This window comes from Mustela erminea, chromosome 14 (genome assembly GCF_009829155.1).
Source record: "Mustela erminea isolate mMusErm1 chromosome 14, mMusErm1.Pri, whole genome shotgun sequence".
NCBI classification, from domain to species: Eukaryota; Metazoa; Chordata; class Mammalia; order Carnivora; family Mustelidae; genus Mustela; species Mustela erminea.
This window is the reverse complement of record NC_045627.1, coordinates 82929562-82952671: the sequence shown is the minus strand read 5'-3', so window position 1 is coordinate 82952671 and position 23110 is coordinate 82929562. Positions and strand designations below refer to the sequence as shown.

General features: G+C 52.0%; 1 protein-coding gene across 8 annotated transcripts in view; it reads right to left on the bottom strand.

The window, feature by feature from the left end:
- Nucleotides 1–23110, bottom strand: part of TACC2 (transforming acidic coiled-coil containing protein 2) — a 203079-nt gene continuing 179969 nt past the window's right edge. For 4 of the 8 annotated variants that reach the window (XM_032311897.1, XM_032311898.1, XM_032311899.1 and 1 more), the window contains 7 exons: nt 15643–15786; nt 15080–15156; nt 11153–11196; nt 5265–5425; nt 4973–5079; nt 4248–4368; nt 1–896 (listed from right to left, as the gene is read on the bottom strand). In XM_032311897.1, coding sequence (XP_032167788.1) covers nt 831–896; nt 4248–4368; nt 4973–5079; nt 5265–5425; nt 11153–11196; nt 15080–15156; nt 15643–15786 — 720 coding nt within the window. In that variant the 3' untranslated portion in view covers nt 1–830. Of the gene's footprint in view, nt 897–4247; nt 4369–4972; nt 5080–5264; nt 5426–8606; nt 8616–11152; nt 11197–15079; nt 15157–15642; nt 15787–22264; nt 22355–23110 lie in introns of all 8 variants that reach the window. The other 4 variants (XM_032311894.1, XM_032311896.1, XM_032311900.1 and 1 more) reach the window with 2 other exon arrangements.

Here is a 23110-nt window from a genome sequence, read left to right as displayed (position 1 = left end):
TTCCGTGTTGATGGTCACACGCTAAGGAACACACAGGAAGAGGGACAGCCTGCTACTTCCTCGACCCAGTCAGGGGAAATAGACATTCCCGCCGAAACTCACAGAGGCTTTGTAAAAACAAAACCTACGCCAATTCAGAACACCCCCTTAATCATTTAAGCACCAAGTCGAACCTTCCCATTAGCTTCCCTCTCAGGAGCAGCCACGATAACGGAGGAAATGTTCTTGAAGCCCCCGGACAAAGAAGGGAGCCAGACAGAGAAGAGGGAAGGGCCAGATCTGATACGATTTTAACAAAGGCCAGAAAAGACTCAACCCTTCCCAGAAAAGAAATCATAACCACACGTATTGCCAAGATCCAAAGAAAAAAAAATTTATTTACAATAGAGAATTTTATTCGAAACATGCATTTTTTTTTAAACAAATCAGCAAATGCAGATCAAGTTTACACTCCTTAAGGCAAGAGTCCCTGTGCAAGCTGTACATGTTCATATTAAATCCAAAAGCCGCTCACCCTGGGAACTCATGTACAAAGGGCAAGGCCAAGGTCAGTGACTTGTCTTTTATTAGAGAATCAGACAATCTCCCTGATACAGGAACTCTGAGGTCAACTTGCTATGAATTTATACTAAGAAAATGCAAACCAATAGCAAGAAATTCTGATAGTCTCCTTAGTACTGCATACAATCAAATCAACGTTATTTAGAAAGGAAATACAGTAGTGCATACGAAAAAGTGAAGACAGAGCCTGTCCGACGTAACCAGAGGGACAGCAGGGAGCCGACGGTCATATTGCACGCAAGGGTCAAGTCCAAACATTTGGTTCAAAGTTAGCTTTTCCCCATTTTGGCAATCAGTTCATCACAAATCTTGGTGAGTTCCTCTATCTCTTTATTCTGAAAGTGAAGACAAAAAAGAAAGAGGTTGCTGAAATCTCCTGGCTGTTGGAAATCAAGCCCAATGGAATGAGCTTTGGTTTCTGGGTCCCCCCTGAAATTATCTAACGCAGGGAGAGAAGTGACATGGAGACACATCATCTAAGCACACATCCCAACTCTACCTGTGACCTTGAGCAAGTTACATAACCGGAGCCCTGGTATCCTTATCTCTACCATGTGGAGGATGGCGTCTCTCTCTCTGAGAAGGGAGTGAGGCCGGAAGGTAAATAAAGCTCCCGAGCACAGTGACCAGTGCCAGGCAAAGGCTTCAGTGGTTTGGGTTTGCTTGTTTTTGCCTCCGAAGGATGTGGACACAAAAGGTTGGTCCTGGGTGAGCTCTTGGGTGGTTTACTTGAGAAACGCCACCAGGAGGAGGTAAGCGATTCTACTTGAATAGGGTAGCTGGCATTATTTAGAGGACCCCCAATGAGGGGGTGCTGTGGGTACAGGGGGGTCGAGCAGGGAGAGGGGGTAGATGAAAGATGGTGTCAGGTGCTCCTTGCGCCAGGTCCTGCCCATGCCTGGAAGCAAGGGAGGCCAACCACATGCTCCTCTCGCACCAACGATCTGGAAACACCGTCCACGCTCTAAGTACTGGGATCCAAAGGGCTGAGTCCATTCTGAGGCAGGTCAGGCTTTGCGCCGATGCAGATCCGCTTCAACCACCGGTGTCGAACAGCGTTCTTCAAAGAGGCTAGATCTTTCTGGTATCCCAGGAACCTACTGCAGCCAGTTTTTTGAGGTCCCTGCAGAAGGTGAGTCTTAACCACAGGCCTCTCCCCTGAGACTGTACTGATGCCCTTCCTTGGAAACCGTGGAAACTTCTTGAGACACAGCGCCCGGAGCCATGCGTCCTGTGTTTCCAGGCTGGGCTCCAGGCACCACCTGTGACTGTGTCCGTATTGGGAAGAGCCGGGAAGTCCCCAGTAGAAGAGGAACGCCGTCCTCACTGCAGTGCAGCCACCAGCCCCGCCAGAAGAGAAACATCTGGAACAACAGCTTGGCTTACGCCCTTCTAGAGTCTCCAGCCCCAAGAGGCTCGATTCTGAGAGGAGCTGAAACGTCTGTTGGAAGATGTTCTGCGGGAACACGGCTCCAACTGTGAATCCTGGAAGGACTCTTGCCACGACGGCATCTGCTGGAGCGGCTGATGGGGACTTTTCAACCTCCCGTGTGCTCGGCACCAAGCTAACTACACCCCAGGCTAGCCCCGCTAAGCTCTCACAACAGCGCCTTCATGGGAGCCCCTGATATTTCCACTTTCCAGTGAGAAACCGAGGCTCAGAGAGGTTGAGTTGTGCTTAATTTAAGGTCATGCAGCCAGTCAGAAGCGGCAAGCCCGGAGCGTGAAGTCAGGCGGGCCTGGGCCCTGGATGACTTTGCTGTTTTACTCGTTAAACATAACATCCAGCGACTGACTGCGAGGTACCGTCAGACCCACCAGCTACGGACTCCTGGAGGTTCTCCAAGATCCACCTCGGCGTGCCGGCCCACCGCCCGCACACGGCTATCGTGCAGCTCGGCTCGCTGGGCTTCCAGCACCCCAACTGGGCAAAATGCCCAGCGCCTCCACTTAAGGACAGCCTGGGGTGGGGGGAGTCATGCTTCTGAAGCTCTTTACAACAGAGACTGACCCCTCTGTACCACTCAGAGTCCTTTACGGAGAACGTGTGTGAGGAACCCATTGCTCCTCGGTTTCGGTCTAAGACAGAATTATATTTGCAGATCTGTTTGTATCTTTTCTGTTCTCCAAAACCACGCAAGCCACCTTGCCTGCTTCTTTGTCTTTCCGTTGCCCAGAGTACTCAGCGTCGCCTTCGTCCGGCAACTGGAAGGGTCTGAACAGGCCAGGTTGCCCAGAACACATCTACCCTGGCTCCGGGTTTAGCTCTATTATTTCAGCCAACACCAGAATGCAGTTCAAACACCATCAGATCCTGACGGAACTGGGAGGGAACAAACGTACCGCTGCTTTTCTCACCTGGAAACACGTGCTGCAAGCTCACTGCCTTCCTGCCCGAAATGATGGGGGAAGGCGGTCCTTACTTGAAATACCGATGGGATGAGCAAACGCTCGTGTTTGACGGCCCCGGCTCTGGGCTCGCGGCTTGAACAAGGCTCAGAGCCGGGAAGACCGAGGCAGTCGAAGAGATCCGGCATATTTGACACAGTCCCGCCTCCACCCTTCTTTCCCTTTCGAGGGACTCTTCCCAGACTTCAGGTTTCAGCCTCCAACATGACAAACACACACAACCTGAGGTCAAGTGTGAGGCTTGCTGAGGGTTATCACGGACGGCAGGGGGTGTGGGGCTGGCGGGGAGGGCCTGAGGCTCCTGAGTCCCAGGGCTCGGTCCGTGACATCATTTAGGTGAACTGAGAGATAGTATGTGCCCACTGCTTGGCCCAGCCCCACCTTGGGACCACGGTCAGTCCCCATGGAACCTGGCTGGGTAGGCGCACAGGAAAAGGGCCAGAGGCTGCTGGGCGCTTCTGGGTCAGCAGAGGCCATCGGGGAGACACGCTGGCCTTCAGATGCCATCTGTCTACAAAGGACGTCATCCCCCCCAGCCATGACTGCCCCTTAAGGTCCAAATGCACGAGAAGTGACACTACCCCAGGCCACCAGACTCTCCGATTACCATCCAAGGGACTCCTAAGACTCAGTAAACCAACCAGGATGCGGTCACTTCTCCAGAAACTCCCTTTTTACAAACACACTTAGGGAAGGGGCTGCCTGGCCTGCTATAATCTGGATTCAGGCTCGCGAGGCACTGCTGGGCAGAAGCGGCTTCTTGTTCGGACGCCCAGGGAGAGGGTGTGTGTGGCGCACTGGGCGCTGGACCGGAAATCAGGACAAGCACTGGGCGCTGGACCGGAAATCAGGACGAGCTGGAGGGCCTCAGGAAGGATCCCCCATCCACGGACACAGGAGGGCGTCTGGGGGCCCTTTGATCCCAGTGTGGCCTGGGGGTTACCCCATTCCCTCAGCAGTAAGCATGCTGGGTAGGGTTAAAGTACTCTGGCGCGCTGCAGATACTGGGTGAATGTGTGACGGGTGAATGCCGACAAGGAGCGGACGCCGGCCCTAAACCTCGGAGCAATTCCAGGACAGGCAGGAAGGACAGCCTTGGGGCCGGCGTTACACAAAATCTTCTAGAGGGAGGACACGCAGAGGCTCCCAGGGTCTCAAGCTGTCCCGGGGGCTGCAGAGCACGCAGGGAAGCCCAGCCTCTGCTTCTCTGAGGCTCTGGCCAGACCCCCACCGCCTTCAGGCCTCTGCCCCTCCACCCCCCAACCCTTGGCTGTTACCTTCTGCTCCAGTGTCCTCTCCAACGCGTCCACACGAAGCTGCTCCTTCCGCAGACTGGCCTGGTAGGCAGCCTGCTCCTGCTGGGCTTTGCCTCGGACCTGCGCGATCTCGGCGTTGGCCCTGTGGAAACAGGGTGAGGGGCTGCTCTGAAACGACCCACCTCCCCTGGAGACCCCTCCCACCTTCCCCCTCCCAGCTCTGGGCAGCCGGCACCGTCCGGCTGCAGCTCCTACCACTGGGGGCCTGGTTCGGGAGCCCATGAGCATCCCCTACCCCAACCCCATTCCCGTGATGCAGAGGTGCTCTGGGCGGGTGTCCTGGAAATTACATGTGTCCTCCACTTATCAAAATGCTAAGCGGACACTCTTATCACAAGTCACCCCAAAAAACACAAACGGGGGGCGCCTGGGTGGCTCAGTGGGTTAAGCCGCTGCCTTCGGCTCAGGTCATGATCTCAGGGTCCTGGGATCGAGTCCCGCATCGGGTTCTCTGCTCAGCAGGGAGCCTGCTTCCCTCTCTCTCTCTCTCTCTGCCTGCCTCTCCATCTACTTGTGATTTCTCTCTGTAAAATAAATAAATAAAATCTTAAAAAAAAAAAAAAAAAAAAAAAAAAAAACAAACGGATTATCCGCCTTTCCCCAGCCAGCGGGAGCGGTGCCATGGGAGCACCTGGCCTGCGGGGCTGCTGAGAGGCCTCTGGGGGCCGCCCAGGGGGCCGCGTTACCTGTCCAGCTTCTCCTCCGCGTGCACCTTCAGGGCCTGGTACCTCTGCTCCTCCTTCTTCACGCGGGACAGGTACTCCTGGGCACACTTCTTCAGCACCTCCTCATTCTGACGGGACAGAGGACAGAGGTTGCGCCCACAGAAGAAACACCCCAGGTGCTGGGAGCCCCGAGAACTCCCTGATGCCTGCTGAACCCTGGGCCGCCAAGTCCTGGCCCCTGTAATCTCTCCTAGCCGGCTCCCACGTCTCCGAACCCCGGCCCAGCGTCCCGCTCTGCCCGGCACGAACACACCTTGCGGAAACCCTCGAGGACCTCCTTCATCTTCTCGTATCTCCTGAAGAGGTCGGCCAGAGACTTCTCCACAGAGTTCAGGTCGGACAGGGCTTGCTCCTTCTCCAGGACCAGCTGCTGGACAGTCTGGTGGGAGACGGACTTCTCCCTCTGCTCATCCTCTGTCAAGAGACACAAGGATGCAGACAATGGGGCTGGGGGCTCCCAACCCGGTCTTGGGGGCAGCCGGGGCCTCAGACCCAACTCAGTCTGAGCAGCAGGACATCCCGGACTGGGGACAGACCCACCTCCCAAACCCACCCAGACTCTGCTTCTAAGAACAACACCTGCAGCCCCAGCATCCCGGGGCTGGGCCCTTGCAGTGCAAGATGGGTTGGAAACTAGCCACGGATCTCGAACCTGATCACTGCAGACCCTTAAGAATCCACATTTGAGGCCCCACGGAGTGTGTTTGGTTGATGGCAGCAAACAGATCCCTAGGGGGGTAAATCAGACTGAATCCTGAGATGACCAAGACTGCAAGGTGCCGCAGTCTGAGCTCCAAGGAGCAGGCCTTTCTGGGTGTGATCAAGGTAAAGAGACGGTTGTTGGGAAACAGAAAAGATTTCTTCATCTTGAAAACATCCCACGAACCGAAGCCCACATCACAGTCCTGAAACTCTGCGTCGCCCAGAAAACGGACATTTCCTTTGACACAGCAAATGTCAGCTCTGAGAAAAAATGGAGCTCTTTTTGGCAAAGGGAATGTCTCAGTTACATACAAGAGAATGAATTCTGGCGCAGTTCAGAGTGGTTGATCCTAGTAAAAGGATCGCTCTATCCCCGACCCCACCTCTCTGGGCGGCCACCCGCTAACACTCTCCCCCAAACGGCTTGCTACCAGCTTACATTTACGGGAGAGGCCTTCTCTGCCCACGCCATATGAAGGACCCTTACCCACACGGCACCATCTTTTGTGTGCTGACCCGTTCGTCTCCCGTCTGGGTGGGTGAGGAAACTTTTGCTCCCATCTGTCTGGACCCTTAGGGACCCCGCACTGGACAGTGTGGGGAGGAGAAGCCCCCGCTCAGAGCTCTTGGGGGAAGGAACCCTGCAGAGCTGTCCCTCCATCAGCCCCAGGTCACCTGGGTGGGGATCCTACCGCCCAGGACTGCCTCCAAGGGCTGGCTGCCAAAGGGCAGATTGCTCTGGAAATGACAGACGTAACAGCAGCAACCAGGGCCCACCCAGCTCTTGCACGAGTCTGGGGCCCTGCTCCCTGTCCTATTCATGGGACACTCCTAGACCAGCACTAGGCACCAAACTGAACTTAAGTCCAAACTCAGTCACCGGGCTCCAGCTCAGAGCCCCCCCAGGGTCCTCCCTGAGCACTGGGAATGAAGTCTAAACTCCAGGGATGCCTGGGTGGCTTAGTCTTAAGGTTAAGCATCTGCCTTCAGCTCAGGTCATGATCTCAGGGTCCTGGGATTGAGCCTCACATTGGGCTTTCTGCTTCCTGGGGAATCTGTTTCTCCCTCTCCCTCTCTCTTGTGCTCTCTCTCCAATAAATAAAATCTTTAAAACAAATAAGAAATAAAATAAAATCTAAACTCTAGCCCCACCTGCTCCAGCTAGGCTGGCCGGCACACCCCCCAGGCAGTCCTGCCTCAGGGCTCAGCAGCCCCAGAGCTCCCTCATTCCAGTCCCTGACATCAGGCCACCTCCCCAAAGGAGCCTTCCCAAGCACCCTCGGGGAACACCTCCTTCCTACTTTCTAGTCCATCAGACTGGCCATTTCTAGCAACGGCCAGACATGCAAGCGCGCTGTCTGCCCAGAATGCACGTTGCAGGAGTCTGTTTTGTCCACTTCTCTATCCTACAGTCTAGGACAGTGCCTGAGTCACAGGATACCCCAACACATCCATGCTGGGAATGGTGGAGTGGAGCCCGGCCACGGAGCCTGATCCAAACCCCAAGCCGCGCTCATGACCAAGTTTCTCCCCCGAGCTCCCTCAGAAGCAGAAGGCAGCTGGGGGATTCCGGAGGGCACCAGTGATGAGCACCAGCCACAGCACCGAGTGCTGTAGCACCATCTGGTACCTGAAACTTGTATCACACTGTATGTTCACAGACTGGAATTGAAATAAAAACTTTAAAAAAGAAAAAAAAAAAAGCCGGATGCTGCTGCTTTGGGTTCTTTCCCTTAGATTCCTGATAGACACTGTCCTGCGTCCTGAAGTTAGACCTATTCTTGCTGCGTGCTGTGGAGGGAAGCGCCCAGAATGGGGGTGGGGTGGCGGGCACATCCTGGGTTCCAGTCCGACAGGTGTGTGGTGTGGCCGAGACTCTGCATGGGGGACAACCTCCCTGACGACAGTGAGGCAGCAGGTCTTGGGGAAACGCCTGGAGAGTCAAGGGCCCAGAAGATGCCTGATGTAACCTCCACCCCTGCCTCTCAGAGCTCCTGCTACCAAGATGGAGTGGAGGACCCAGGAGCCAGACCCTGAAGGCCCCGGTTCCATCCTGGCTCTGACACTTCGCGGCCTGGCCACCCTGGGCAGGGTTTGTAACCTCCCCGAGTTTCAGCCTCCAGAGCTGAAAGAGGGGTTCATGGTATTTATCTCACGGCATTTGGGGAAAGATGACATGAAAATGTATATAAAGCCTTCAACACTATAAGAACCCAGATCAGTGACCTGTTACTGACAGCATCACTGTCTCCCCAAACTGGCGTGATGTCCCACTACAGTGACTTCCAAAGGGGAAGCTTTTAACACATAGCGAGAACCAAACTGCCAGGGGCCGGCTTGCCATTCCTAGGCTCCCCGCAGAAAAGACGCTTCAAAGGTTCACTAGCAACCCAATGCTTATATTTATTCTTTGCGTTTCAGCTGCTTCCTTAGTCCTCGGCACATTCTGGGCTGATCTGAGGCCATGTATACATTTCACTTGGCTCGAAAAGAGCCATTTATCACATGGAGTCCATCTGATTTCCTGGATCTGAGGCTCAGCCTGCCTCAGGTTTCCTGTCCTCCCCATAAACGTTTGTAAAAATAGAATTTCCCGGTTCCCAGGATACCAAGGAGGTGCGGCTGCGTCGCCAATTTCTGTAAATTACGAATGCAGTCAGGTTCTTCAAATCAGGAAACCAGCCCCAAACTCCAAAGACTCTAGCCTCAACCACAAAACAATGCCCCTGGAGAAGTTTCTGGCTTTTTCAGGCAAAATATGATTAAATCACGTGGGGGGATGGGGGAGAAATGCAACAAATACACAAGAGCAAAAGTAACAAAAACAGAAACCAACCAACCAACATGGGATGCAATGGGCAGGTGTCAAATGAGGTGAAAAGCATTTACTTACCAGGCTTGCCTGTTTGTTTTGCAAGCAAAGGGCAAGAAGCAACAGAAAATGGAAGCAAAACAGAGAATCAGAGCAGTTGTTAGGAAAGCAGAAAAGAAAAAAAATCAACTGCAACAACCTGGAATGCAAAAAGCACAGAGGTCTCTTTTTTCGTTCTGAATCCCAAATAGTCAATATTTGAATTCGGTTTAGTAACATGGCACGAGAGCGGACGATGACGGCAGGACAGATGTCACGCTGGCGTGGAACGTCGGCGAGGGTTACATGAAGGCCAGAGAGCCGGGCGCGACCAGGAGGAGCTCGTGGTGGTGGGGTGGAACCTGGTTTTAACTGCAAAAGGGCTACTGACATGCATCCCTCCCTCAACTGCCAAACTCCTGGGGGCTGAGTTTTCCCTCCCACCAGGGCGAAAACCAGAAGAGACAAGGGACCCAAGAGCCACGTGGATGTACCTCCGCATACGGAGACTCACGGCCCCCCCAGAAAGGAGGCAGGTGCCGCCCACGGCGACAGCGAGTCCCTGCAGTGCCTCAGCCTCAGGCTGTCCTTTTGCAAGGTGATGAGGACCTCAAAACCCGCGGCAGCCCTCATCAATGCCCTGCAGTGGTGACTGATGGGATGACAGCCACCGACGTGCCACCTGATGGACGAGGCCTGAGCAGTGGCTGATGCCGACCCTGGAGGTGCACGAGGATGGGGAACCGGGGGGTGGACAGGAGCTGTCCCACCCCCCGAGTGGCAGTGCCACTTGCCGCTGGGGACGCTGGAGGGGTCTCCCGGAGCCGTCGGGAGTGCTCAAACACCCCTAAACAGGAAAATGCTCGGAGGGGTGAGATCACACCTCTTGCGAGGGGCCCTCAGGCCAAATATACCAGGTCTCGGGGGGGGGGCACTGAGGGTGGGCGTGCGCGGCCCCAACCTCGGGAGTCAGGGTTCTGCGCACTCCGCCTTCTTCCAACTACTCTCACCTGCAAATACGCTGCGAGGGAATCAGAGCCGAATCGTGTTTTCTGTCCAACAGGGACAGACAACTTGCACCAGGCAGACTTTCAAGAGGGAACGTCTGCTTATCTCCAAACTGTCGGCAGACGCGTAACCGACGGCTCTGGGCAGCTTCTCGCAGGGGCAGAGGCTCGTGCCCTTGTCCCCCCATCTCAGTGCTGGCCCAGGTGTCCTCACCGAGAGCAAAAATAACAGCATCGAACTCAGACGCGGAAAGCTATTTCCCGATGAGCCACTGTAGGTCTGGGGGTATTTGCACAACCCAAGACTCCAGGAGGCCAAAGGCTGGGCTCAGCATGCCAAACGCTGTAGGTTGGAAGGCGTAAATCCTTCTCCCTGATTACGTTTACAGGCAGTTTTGCTTCCAAGAGTTTCATATTTTCATTTGTTATCTCATCCATATGTATTCATAAATTCTTATACCGATTTAATAAATTTGATAGAAAGCATATACCATGAGCTGATCCTTAGGAATACCCCAATGGGCTTTCTCTGAGATCTGGGAGAAATGGCCTTTATTATGATACATCAAAATTAAAGCCCCTTTGAATAGAAAGCACTCAGCTGTCGGCCTCTTCACCATTCCCAAGCCTGCTCTCATATTTATTCTGGGACAAGCCAGAGGTGTGGTGTGACTTGTATCCAAACGTTTGAGAGAGAGGAATCCTCTGTTAACCCAGCATCCAGCTTTAACACAGAAACTGGTTTGCAGAGAGCTGGGATTTTTTTAATTCTGAAGTCCGTAGGAGTGAATTTTTTGTTTTTTTTTAAACCAGTATCACGGACCTAAGCAGCAAATTAAATAGAGAAACAAGTATCTTCACGCTGCCACTCCCCTGCCAGGTCATAACATCATTTTTGAACAGTGATCTTCAGTGTAAAAACAGGCTTAGAACTTCTGCAGGATCTCATCTCATTATCATCATTTTTTTAAAAAGAGTCAGGTTTTTAAAAAAGAGTCTCTTTTTTAAAAAAGAGATGGTGACTTGAGGCCATCTTTTAGCGCAGGCCAAGGCAGCGTCGGTACTGGCTTCCAGGGACTCTGGGTTAAGATGGATTCTGAGTCTGCGTCCATCTCCGTGAGGTGAGGTAAATCGCAGGAGGGCGGGGAGGGGTGGGGTGGGCAGCAGCGCTGACACGGGTCCCCCATTCTTGCCCCAGAACCCTGCATAAGGCTGAGGATTTTGTCACTTGAGTCTAAATCAGAGTTGAGGGATTTGATTCTTAGTCTCTCCCATGAACAAAAAACTCCCCCCAAATGTACAAGGAACTGACCCAAATCTGTTTCCCCATGAGGCTCAAATGGTGGCCTTGGAGGTGACCGCCATGGCTTCCCACAGGCATGAATAACGCTAAGGGACATGCTCGTGTATATTTCCAAGAGGCCCCCAGGCTCACATTCTGGGATGCTTTGGTCTCTCCCTGAAGGACGTCATGTTCTAAGAGGGGCCGAAGATGAACACATGCAGAAAGTGTAACTTCAAAGCCCAGCCCAAAGGTTAGAAGCTTCGGGAAGGGCTGAGCCCACCCGTCACAACACCCACCTATCATCTGAGCGATGGTCTTCTCATACTCTGCCACTATTTTCCTGTAAAAGAAGCAAAAACATATTTGGAACCATGACAACAGGATGGTTTCTCATTGACACTACAGCCCATGTGCTGGACAGCAGCAGCCTGACCAAGGTACTAGAGGGTCAAGTCTTATTTATTTGTTGTAGTTGGCTTACCCCTCTAGGTTCACCTCCAACCTGAACTCTCTTCTTGCATACCCAAGTAGGTTCATTTTCCCAGTGCAGGACTCTGAACACACCACACCTGGTGCAAAACCCTCAATGTGTCTCCACTGCTCACAGAGAAAAAAAAATAAGACTAACCCCTTCAGCCTGATAACCAAGCCCTCCACAACCCGAGTCTGATCACTCTCATCAAGCTTACCTCCTTCCCTGCCATCACGAACAAAGTGGTTCCATGAGAACAAATGAGTTTTTGTTGGCTCTGGGGTTTCTCGCCGCCATGACCTTCCCTGCTCTATTTCCAACTTTCATTGTCTTAGCTACTCCTCAAGGCTCAATTCAAATGCTGTCTCCTCCAGGAAACCTTCACCGATTTCTCTTCTGAAATGCATGACATTTTATCTGACTCTTCTAAAAAGACCTCACACATCTGGAGTCATAGTACACAAGAAGAAGGTCCTCAAGGCCCAGGGCCAATACTTAGTCACCTGTGTCAGGGGCCCAGGGATATGTGTCATATCCACTTCTTGGATAGCTTCATCAAACTGTAGCTACACAAAAGCATGAAGATCCCTTGCATTTAAGACTGCCTCACTGCTGCCCCCAGGCAGAAAGACCCAGGCGAGAAGAAGCCCTCTATCCAAAGTCAACCTTCTGGAAGAAAACTCTCAAAAAAGACTCGAGGGTTTCACCTACATTATCCAAGAGTTAGTTCTTCTCCATAAGAGAACCAAGAACTGCTAACCACCAACAGAGTCAGGACCTGGATTACAGCTGGTCCCAGACACTGGGGGCTCAGCTTACTCCCTGGTATGGTGAGGATTACCCCAGACCCTGACTTTCAGGGCCGGAGGGAGAATAAAATGAGGTTAAAAGGGGCAGTGAGCTAGGCTGGTGCCCCTTAAGGCTTGAACTTACAACTCCAAGATCAAGAGTCACATGTTCTACTGACTAAGCCAGCAGGAGCACTGGGTGTTACATACAACTGATAAATTACTGAACACTACATCTGACACTAATGATGTACTCTATGTTGGCTAACTGAATTTAAATTAAAAGGACAGGGTGCCTGGGTGGCTCAGTGGGTTGGGCCGCTGCCTTCGGCTCAGGTCATGATCTCAGGGTCCTGGGATCGAGTTCCGCATCGGGCTCTCTGCTCAGCAGGGAGCCTGCTTCCCTCTCTCTCTCTCTGCCTGCCTGTCTACTGTGATCTCTCTCTGTCAAATAAATAAATAAAATCTTTAAAATAAATAAATTAATTAATTAATTAAAAGGACAGTGTCTCACTCAAGGGCTGACCCTCAACAAAAAAGGGGACCACACCACGGGCTCACTTGGGTTCTTTCTGAATCCTACACAGAAGCACAGCTCCCTGTATCCCTGAATCACAAAGCAGTGATGGACTTTTGAGGCTGCATGGTCTAAAGCCCCCACTGCCAAGGACAGAGGCGGGACCACGGCAGGTAAGGGGTGTGTCCTTCCAGCGTAGGGAGGCGGTGCGGGGGGGGGGACCCATGCTCCAGAGCTGCTTTGGTGGCACTGTATTTGCACTGTGTTCTCACAGCAAACCCAAGGGGTGGTATCCTGAGGGTCCCCAGAATTGCTGATGGGAATACTGAGGCACGGGGTCACCCAGGAACCTTTCTAGGATTGACAAAGGAGCAGAGCTAGGTTTCGAATCCAGACATCCACCTCTGGAGCCCTTTCCACCGCCTCTGGAGCCCTGTCCACCCTGGATGCCTCACAGGCCCGAGGTGTTGAGATCCACCCTTCTTCCCAGAAGAGGCGGGTCAGGTAGAGCTACGCGAACACGCCCCACAGCAGCCAGGAGACCGAGCCCAACTGGCCGGGTCCAGCTCCAGAGGTGGACATGGGGGCCTTCAAACACGAGGGCTGCTGTGCCGGCTGGCGAGACCCGAATCCCACCATCCTGGTTGGTAAACAGCACCCCCCAAAGCTTCCAGAAATGGAACTTGGAGCCTTCCCAGCACGCCCCGCTGTCATGCCCAGAGTGCGCAAAAAATGACAGCCACGCAGCTCCCTCCTCCACTCCCCTACCCCCCCAAAAAAGGGAGAGAGAGAGAGAGAGAGAGAGAGAGAGAGAGACAAAAGAGAGGTTTTCAAATGATGCCACCGCAGGGCCCAAGTGTGAATGTGGACCCACTGAGAGTCACCTCCAGAAGTGGTCACAAAACACGTCAGGAGGAAGAAGGAACTCACAAGAGAATTTTCAGGAAGATACTATTTGACCTAGAAAACGGGATGGGATTACCTAAATCCTTTGTTTGCTCCTTAAAGCAGTAGCCAGGAAGACAGCCGCTTCTGATAATTGACCAGCAGCCTCTTTGCTGTTAAGTAACTAGAAAAGTACTCATTCCTCAACCCATTTTTTAAAAATTCATCTATTCCCTACTTTCAAACTGTGAGCCTTAAAAAGGACACAAGCCTATCAGAGATTTTCAGCATCGCACCAGATCTTCTGTCTTGGGAAAATGATCGTGCTCTAACTCCTATCTTCCCGTGCAACTGGAAAACCCATGTGCCCCTTCAGCCTGTGTTGAAGAAAGGCAGCGGGGGGTAAAAATGAGCTGTGCCCCTGGCAGCCAATCTCAGACTTGGCGGCAGTAGCAGCCAGAACCCGGGATGGCCAGAGCAAAGGTTTGCTCCAGGTTTCTTTAAAAATGTCGCTTACAACACAGTTTTTAAGATTACACCCCAAGGGTAAGTTCCAGCCCCAGTGATGGGTTTTTAGACTCTAAGATAATGATGAATCATGAAGGAAAATAAAGGGCCAAAAGGTGCATCAGATGGGACAAGGAGGGAGCCAGGCCTCTGGGCACCGTGTGAAGAGTTTTGGTTTGGGAATCAGAAAAGTAGATTCAATTTCACAGACTTCTTCTTCTTCTTCTTTTTTTTAAATATTTTATTTATTTATTTGACAGACAGAGATCACAAATAGGCAGAGAGGCAGGCATAGAGAGAAAGAGGAGGAAGCAGGCTCCCCGCTAAGCAGAGAGCCCGATGCGGGGCTCGATCCCAGGACCCTGGGATCGTGACCTAAGCCGAAGGCAGAGGCTTTAACCCACTGAGCCACCCAGGCGCCCCAAATTCACAGTCTTCTAAGTAGAAGCTGGGGGAGCTTCTGACTCTTGGTTTCAGCTCAGGTGGTGATCTCAGAGTCATGAGATCAAGCCCCACATGGGGCTCCAAGCTCAGCAAGGAGTCTGCTGGAGCGTCTCTCTCCCTCTCCCTTGGCCCCTCCCAATTGTGCTCCTTCTCTCTCTCACATAAATAAATAAATCTTAAAAAAAAAAAAAAAAAAAAAAAGATTTGCTGAGTTAAAGAGAGCGTAGAGTAAGGTACATTTCCCCTTTGGAAGAAAACAAAGGAGTCTGTATAGGGACACATTCACACATTTGCAATCAGAAATGGAAAATTCTTGGAAGGCTACCCCAGCACAAGTGGACAGCAGCTACCTGAGGGGGATGGAATTGGAGGCTGAGTGGGAAAGAGATCTGGTTTTCGTTGCAAATGTATTTATTTGTTTTGCAGTATTTAGCTCAGGTGCATTATATTTTAATAACAGTAACATTACTAAAAAGACTTCCGTGACCAAGGTAAACCTTGTCTTGCGAAGAACAGGTAAGTCTTGGGAAGACACTGTTCATAGACCTCACCAGCTCTTACGAGACCACAGGTAAGCAACCCCCAGGTACCAGGAAGCATCAGGACTCACCTCATTTCCATCACTTCCCGCCTGCTTTCTTCGTATTTGTCCTTCCACTCGGAGACCTCTCTCTCCTTGGTTATGATCTGGCATCAGGGAGAAGAGAGAGGTGAGCCCCAGAGGTGTGAATTCAGATCTGAGCAATTCACGGACCCAAGATAAGGAGACATTGAATTAAAACTTCCTACACCAAACAATAATTGTATTGAGAGAATTTCCCGGAGCATGAGACAGAAATCAACCAGATATCAGACTCTCAGTATGCCCCACCGGGGAGCAGCTACAGGCATGTGCTTTCTGTTATAGATCAAACAAGGCCACAGAGGCACGTTAAACAATGCCACAGAGGCACGTTAAACAATGGTGTCTAGGAAAATCAAAGACGGTTTGCTAAAGACGCCTCTGCCCATAGTGGTTGCAGGAGAAAGACTGTGTCCAAAGATGCTGGCCTTGTGGACGGTGGGTACATACATATATGCATACAGACATATTCATTTACATGTGGCAGAAACCAGAGCTTTCCTAGGGCAACCAAAGCCAGCCTCCCCCGAGCCATACCCGTGGCACAGTACCTCCGCTCGAGCAATCCGGAGTGCGGAGTCCAGGTCGGGCTGCTGGAACAGAAGGCCTGCGGGCTTCTCCACCTCACTGGTCCCGATGCGGGAGTACAAGGCTGTTTTGGAGATGGAGACATCTGTTGGGTGAGCAGCTTCTCTCTGTGGAATGATTTTTAATTAAAAAAAAAGAAAAGTTAATATCGCTCCTATGACAAAGAGGACTTGCATTCATCCCCGCGTGAATGGGTCAGTTGTATGGTTTTGAAACAAAGAACATCCAAAGTATGAGAAAATGCTTGGACTGATGAGTGGGGAAAGGCCAGATCCGATCTATGGAAATCGATCATTTGGCACCTGCACCGGGCAGACAAAGGAGCTGATGGCAGGGGCCTCCGCAGCTCCCCACTCTGGGAGTCCAGCATGTCTGCTGCCTGCTTATCACAGCCATTTATCACCCGCAGAGGCATTCAGGCACAAAGCTTAAGAACCAAGGCCATTTTCCAGCAGGCCCTACTTGCAAAATAAAAGCCTGATGGTGAGCAACGCTGAACTCTCACCTACATTTGCCTAGTTTTGAAGAACTGCAGATCTGATCATTTTTGTAAGGCTGTCCGCATTTCAATGTGGGGGGTGTGGGGGGCATGGGTTGAGCTCCCTCTGAAAGGATAGCCTGGCACAGAGCTTAACGTCCACCATACCGATCAACCGGCGTCACCTTCAAAAGCTAGTTTCTGGATGCCTCAAGGGAAGAGTTACTTTGCAGCTATGTTGCCTTAAGTCTGCTGTGACAACGGCAACACTGAAATCTGGGTCAATGACAGTATCCACATTTGCTGGTGAGACCCTCAACAACCGGTGGGATCCCCCACCCCCACACGACTGACACTGGTCTGACTGTCCAGGGCAGCCACGAGCCTCTTGGGAGGGAGGGGACGAGGGAGGAGAGGGCCGCGGTTACTCTCCCTCTCGCTGCACAGCAAGCTCGAGCCGTCTCCAGCACACCTGGAAGGCCATGTTGAGCATCATGGACCGGCACAGCGGGGCGGGGGGTGGCCGGTGATCCAAGCCTGCAAGACACTCTCAGCCTAGCAGACTCTCAGTCCTATGCATTAACCTCCTGGTGGCCGTCACGGATGCCAGGGTAAACTACTAGAGTCCAGTCCGGTGTGGAGGCCTGGCGGTCTGCCCGTCAGAGTGTGACTGCAGCTCCCAGCGACAGTGCAAGAGACGTGAGCGGGGAGCACAGCAACAGGTGGCGGAGAGGGGTCTGCAGCAAGAACCGTGGAAGCAGACGCGATTAAAGACCCAACAATGAGGGGGGAGGAGGCGCCCCTGAAGGCACTCTCTCTGTCATTGCAAGAACAGGCAGCCCCCCCACCCACCCAATTACAGAGAAAAGGAACTTGAAACAACTTAGAAAACTCAGGCAGAAATGGAACGGATAGAACTGCAGAGGATAGGTTAGGCCCAGTTAGCTGTACACACGCACAGTGAAGGACGTGGTTGGGGCTGTCCTAAAAAGGGGCCTGGATTTCCCTGGCTCTGTGTGTGTGTGTGTGGGGGGGTCCGTATTTGGGCTCCCTGCGCAGGAAGACCCTAATGATTACTCCGGTCAGAGAGGGGAGGGAGCATAGGCACCCCCGTTCTCCCAGACCCTGGAGATACGCTCTCCGGTCCAACGGGATGCCATGATCTTTCCATCCTCAGGTCCTAAAGAAGCCCCCATTATAGGACATTTGACCAAGGCCCAGGGGCAGGCAGGCTGACCTCCGAAGAAAGGACGACCGCAGACCACAGGTGCAGAGGCTCCCTTGTGCCTGGGTTCATCTCTGCTGTTTGAAATGTTTTCAGGCCTCTACTTGTCATATGGGAAACTTTCCACGAAGTAAACAGAAAATTATAGCCAGAGGTCTTGTTTTCCACTCAGGTCAGGACCTCAGGATCACGAGATCAAGCCCTACCTTCCTGGGGGGGGGGGGGGGTCTGTGCTCAGCAGGGGGTCGGCTTGGGAGGCTCTCTCCCTCCCCCTCTGCCCCCACCCCCGCTCCCACTGTCTCTCTCAAATAAATAACTAAATGTTAAAAAAAGAAAAAAAGGAAGGAAAAAAGAAGTTATACCCAGACAATAAGACTCTACTTGTATTTATGGAGGAAATTCATAAACACAAGATTCTGGGGGGAAAAAAAAAAAAAACTATTCATGTCACTTTTTAAGTAAAATAATGTGTCCTTTGAAAAAAATTAGAGTAAAATATCAGAATGGAAAGAACACCCACCAGCACCTAGCACTTCGTGGGCCTTTGGAAAATGAAAAAAATGGAGGATTTAAGGGATTTGACCAAAAGGTTTCCCAGAATGAGATTCAATTCTGACTCCAAACAAGCCAGCTCTGAAGGGCGAGGGGAAATGGAGTAAACCTGACTTCATCACGCTGGGCAGAAATGAAATCCGACCAGGGCAGGAACTGGTGATCTCCAAGCTGCCTAAGTCCTTTGTACAACAAGGAAGGGAATGAAAACTGAATGCATTAATGAGCTTTCTAAGTAAACACAATGGTTAACCACCACATACAGTGACTCAGGACCACCTTTCACCCGGCCACCTGGTGTTTTCAATAAAGGAACAGATGACTTCAGAATCCATTTGAATTACTGCCTGGAATATCTGCGTGTTAATGAAATTCAAAGTACACACCCTGGTTTCCTCTGACAACCAAGAATCATTTCTAAGGGAGATAGGCTTGTTTCTCGCTGATATGTTACCATCAGGCTTAGATTAAGCTGTTTCTCTAGCAGAATGCTCCACTGGCTGCCCCAGGGGAGCCCAAAAGCCAAGAGAATCACAAATTAAAATGTGAAATAGCCACCACTCAGAAAGAGCATGAGCTTTTGGAACCCGCTTCCAGCCCCACAATCCATTCACTCGCATCTGGGTCCCTCCGGGGACCCCCAGGGTGCCCTCACCCTCAGACCTGCAGACGGCCTGCCTGGGGCCCTTCTGGCCTTGCAGTCCTGCCACTCACCCAGGCTCACGTCCTCCTCGTGGCCAGTTCCCTGTCGCTAGGCCTCAGGGGAAGCTGACACTGGAACCACGGCGGGGTTCCAGTCTCTGGGAGTGGGCTGGCCGGCCGTGACCATGACAGGTGTGTACGCAGTGTGGACCAGGAATCTAGATCAGGCCAGGAGACCATGGTAAGCTGGGCCAAGTCATGGAGAGTGGACCAGGCTGGGCCCTTGGGTGGAGTAGGAGGGCGTCCAGGCTACATGACGCCAGGTGGGGCAGGAGAGGGCCCTCTCCCTGGGGAGCTGCGCATCCAAATTGGACAGCAGCTCAGGATGACGAGCAAGAGGACACTCAGTATGTGCCCCAGTCACACCCACAGGAGGCACCACCAGCCACCGACTGGCCACTCCTTCCCACTGAGTCAAGACCTGGCCTCGATCCTTCTCAACACAGGCTCTGTCTGACGGCCAATTCCCCAAACTGGCAAACAGTTGCTGAAACCCAGGGGGCAGGCCTCTGCCCCTGCTCTCCAGACTTCCTGCAGCTTTTAGGCATCCCGTTGTGAAATGCCAGGGGTGCTGGGTGGTTTCTGGACACAGCACTAGAGAAGGAGCCCTGCTATCAGGCCAGTCACCAGTTCAGGTTGTCCCAGACCTAACTCCTTCCCTGCCCCCGGAAAATCCAGGTCTGCCTTTATGGGCCAGGACTCCTGGAGGAGAAAGATCAGCATCCTTCCCCTCCCGGAGGGGCCCGCTTCTGGGACTTCCTCCGGTCCGGCGGCTCGCTGTCCGTATGACCCTGGTTCCTACCGGACCCACACACATCCCTGGGCCCCCTCCTCCAGAAAGGTCAGTGGCTTTAGAGATCACCACCAGCATCTGTCATATACCTGAATGAAATCCATCCCCCACAGGCCACGTGCCCCTCACAAAGCCACACAGTCGGGACACCGACCGTCTACCCATCCTGGTCACACTCGGGGCTGCTGTACCACAGCCGGCCACCCCGGTCCGATGAACCCCGGGAATGCAAGGGAATCCGAATTCACTTGAGCCAGACACGCCCCAGCCCAACACTCCAGCCCCACGGAGCCTTCCTCCTCTCTGACATTTTCTGACTAACGCGACAGGAAACCCCCACTGGGTCCTCGGAAGGTCAGCTCAAGGTCAGCTCCGTCTACAGGGAAGCGGCCCATGTGAGCGACCAGGAGTCGTGGCCACCACATTTCATGCCGCTCTGAGCCCTCCGAGTGATTTCTTTTCATTCCAAGTGATTTCATTTTTGTGTTAGCAACAGTCTGAGACCACGCTGCCAAGAAGACTGGGCTATGTCACCTGCAGCCGAAATTTATGGGCAGAAAAAAGAGCAAATTGGATACACAGCTGCTGTTTCTCTCCATCAGCGATTTCCGAGGCAGCGAGGGGCAATCAAGCGTCTACGTGAGCAAGAAACCACAGGAACCTGAAACGTGGTACCAGCTACCGTGGCTGAGACAAAGGCTCCCCACACTCCCAGACAGCTCACCCCCACCAGCATTTCTTTTAGCAGATCCTTCTGAGATACATAAGGAGGTAACTGGGGCCCGTCCCTCCAACCGATACGAAGTGGATTCACGTGACAATGTTTTCTACATCAAAAGCAGGAAAGGGGGTCAGAGAACAGGCTGTCGTTGACAGACGTCAATGGCCGGCCAGTATTTGCCGACCGTCATCTCTGATGCATCCCCAAAGGAAGAAGGCAGGGGGGCACCAGGCACTCCAGAACATTCCTCGCTCCATCTGAACTCTTACTAGAACAAGCTCAATCCTGCCTCAACCCTCTGGACAGGAATATACTGTAGTTATGGAGGTCAGACCTGAAGCCATATGTTCTGTCCTTAAGCCATTCCCCCTAAGATATCAAGAAATAAATCTAATGGGGAAACGAATCCTCACAGCTTGATGCTTTCTAAAAATCTTACTCATGGGCACTAAACCCAACCTCAAGGGCTGACGACGAGAACGGGAGTGCCAGCAACGTGTATGAACATTCTCGTCCCTGTGCTGGGTCCCAGTATTCCCAGTCTGGACACCCACAGCGGGACTACCTTCTTTCACTGAGAGATGTCTCTGAGAGGGAGCCCCCCACCTTGTGGACAGTTCCCAGGGGAACCACATGTGGGAGGCCTTGAGGGCAGGAGCAGCCCATAAGCTCCTGATCCTGGACCAAGTGAGCTGTTCCTTGAGGTGGGATAGGCAAGGGGTTCCCATCTGGAAACCGGAGTCTGTTCCCGCCGGGTCAGTGAATCACTGCTGGGCCTTGAACCCCATTCCATGACTCCACTTCCCCATCTATAAAATGGGACCTGGACCCCTCCTATGGCAGAGATGCTATGAGTGTCCAGTCAGACAACAGAGGCAAAAGTGAAGGTCAGTTACCAAGGGCAGCTGTCATTTACTGCACACCTACTGTGTGCCCGGCACGGTGCCTGTTTTCCACACATCATCTGCAGCCCTTACAGCAATCTGCAAATGCACAGTTAGTAGCCCCATCTCACAGCTGGAAAAACGGAGGCCCAGAGAGGTTCACCAACACGGTCAAGGCCACAGAGCACGCCAGGCTACCCAACACGTGCGGCATCAGGTGGGAATGAAGCGGCCTGAACCTCAGAGGACCACAGTTTTGCACACCTTCAGCAACTCGTTCAAATTGTTAAGAAAAATTACTCCAAACTTGGAAGCCAGGCAAAGAAATTTCTGCATGCGCTGTCAGTATCTCACTCTAGAGCAGGGCTTGGCCAACGATGGTGTGCGGGCCAAATGGCCCAACGCCCTCTTTGGTAAAGAGGGTTTGACTGGAACGTCGCCACCCCGTTCATCTACACATTGTCTGTGGCGCCTTTTGAGCTGTGACAGTAGAGCGGAGCAGCCGTGGCACAGACCAGATGGCCCACGAAGCCTAAAACATGCACCATCTGCCGTTTAGAGGGAAGGGTTGCCTTGCTCTAATTCTACTGACTCTGGCCTAAGGGGCCGTCCGAGGTCTCAGGAAGGTCTCGGTTTCTCTCTTTAGTATTGATTAGCGTCCCGTCTCTGTACGGTTAGATACTAACTTGTAGAAAACAGAAAGGCTGCAAATGATTTCTGTTCAGTGGAGAAGCAAATGATTTTTGCACAACACAAACAAAAAAACCTTGAAGGGTATACTGCACTGTCTTGTTTAGCCAGTATTAACTGGTTTTATAGCAAACCTTGCAGTAAGGTCACAGTTAAGATTCTGGCCTTCTTGGGGCGCCTGGGTGGCTCAGTGGGTTAATGCTTCCTTGTGCTTTGTCTGTCAAATAAATAAATAAAATCTTTAAAAAAAAAAAAAAAAGATTCTGGCCTTCTTTGTTCCACTGGCTCTACACTGGGTTCCCCATTTTCCTCCATTCGACCTGCTTCACCGCCCTGCTGGTTCCTTCATTACCGAGTTAAGCAGATCTTAGACATAGGCTCAGCGTCTACTTAAGCAAGAGTTAAGCTTTTAGCTTTTTAGAAAATTTTAGACGTCTTTGTAGAACACCGGCATTGCCTGCTTGGCCAACGGTTAGCAAAGAAACTTCTGGACCACACCACATTCTCAAGAGGCCGTGCACGGCAGCAGCAAACCCGTACCTTGGTGTCCTGGCGGCTACGGGAAGCCAGGGCAATCTGCCTGGCTAGCTTCAGAGCTTCTATCCGCATGACAGCAAACTCTAACTCCTCCTGTCCGAGGGGCGGGGGGTGAGCAAATCGCAGGGGAAATGCATCAAGACAACACGTCAATGTGCCCCACATCCAAGAAATGAATGTGCCATGTGAATGTATTATAACAGGGACTCAGGAAAAACACACGCTCTGGCTTTCTTGCACAATTAACACCTCAGCAGATCATGAAATAAGTGTTTAATTTTTTTTTAATTGCCCTTCAGAATGTCTGTTGGGAAGGATCATGTGGTCAAATATGAGATGATTTTTAAAACGGGATCAAAATTTTGACTGCACTGTTTCACTGGATTTCTTTCCTTTTTGTTTGTTTTATGTCAAGATGGTCAACAGTTTCCATGAATGGTTTCATATTCTCAAATGACTGTTAACCATCTCTCCAGGTTTGCTCTGAAGTTCTTAGTCTAGAGGGTATCAAATTAAGTTGTCAGGTTTAAGGCAAAGAGTAGCTAATTGTTTTGGTTCCAGATGTGAGACTGAGTCCAGATGTTATCTCAATGGGAGTCTGAGATAGCCTCCCCTTCCATTTATACAAACAGCTTGGCTCGCTGGTGATCTAATACTCTTGGTTCTGTGAATAAATCACAGATACTGCTTTGGGGGCTATCAAAACTGAAAAATGACTCTTTGGGTCCAATTTCCCATTTGGAATACAAATGGTTTGTCCCATCTGTAATCACACAATTTATATCATTTTGGCGTCTTGGATCAAGAAAAGCCATCACACATCAGTCTTTGAGGGAGAAGAGATTTCAT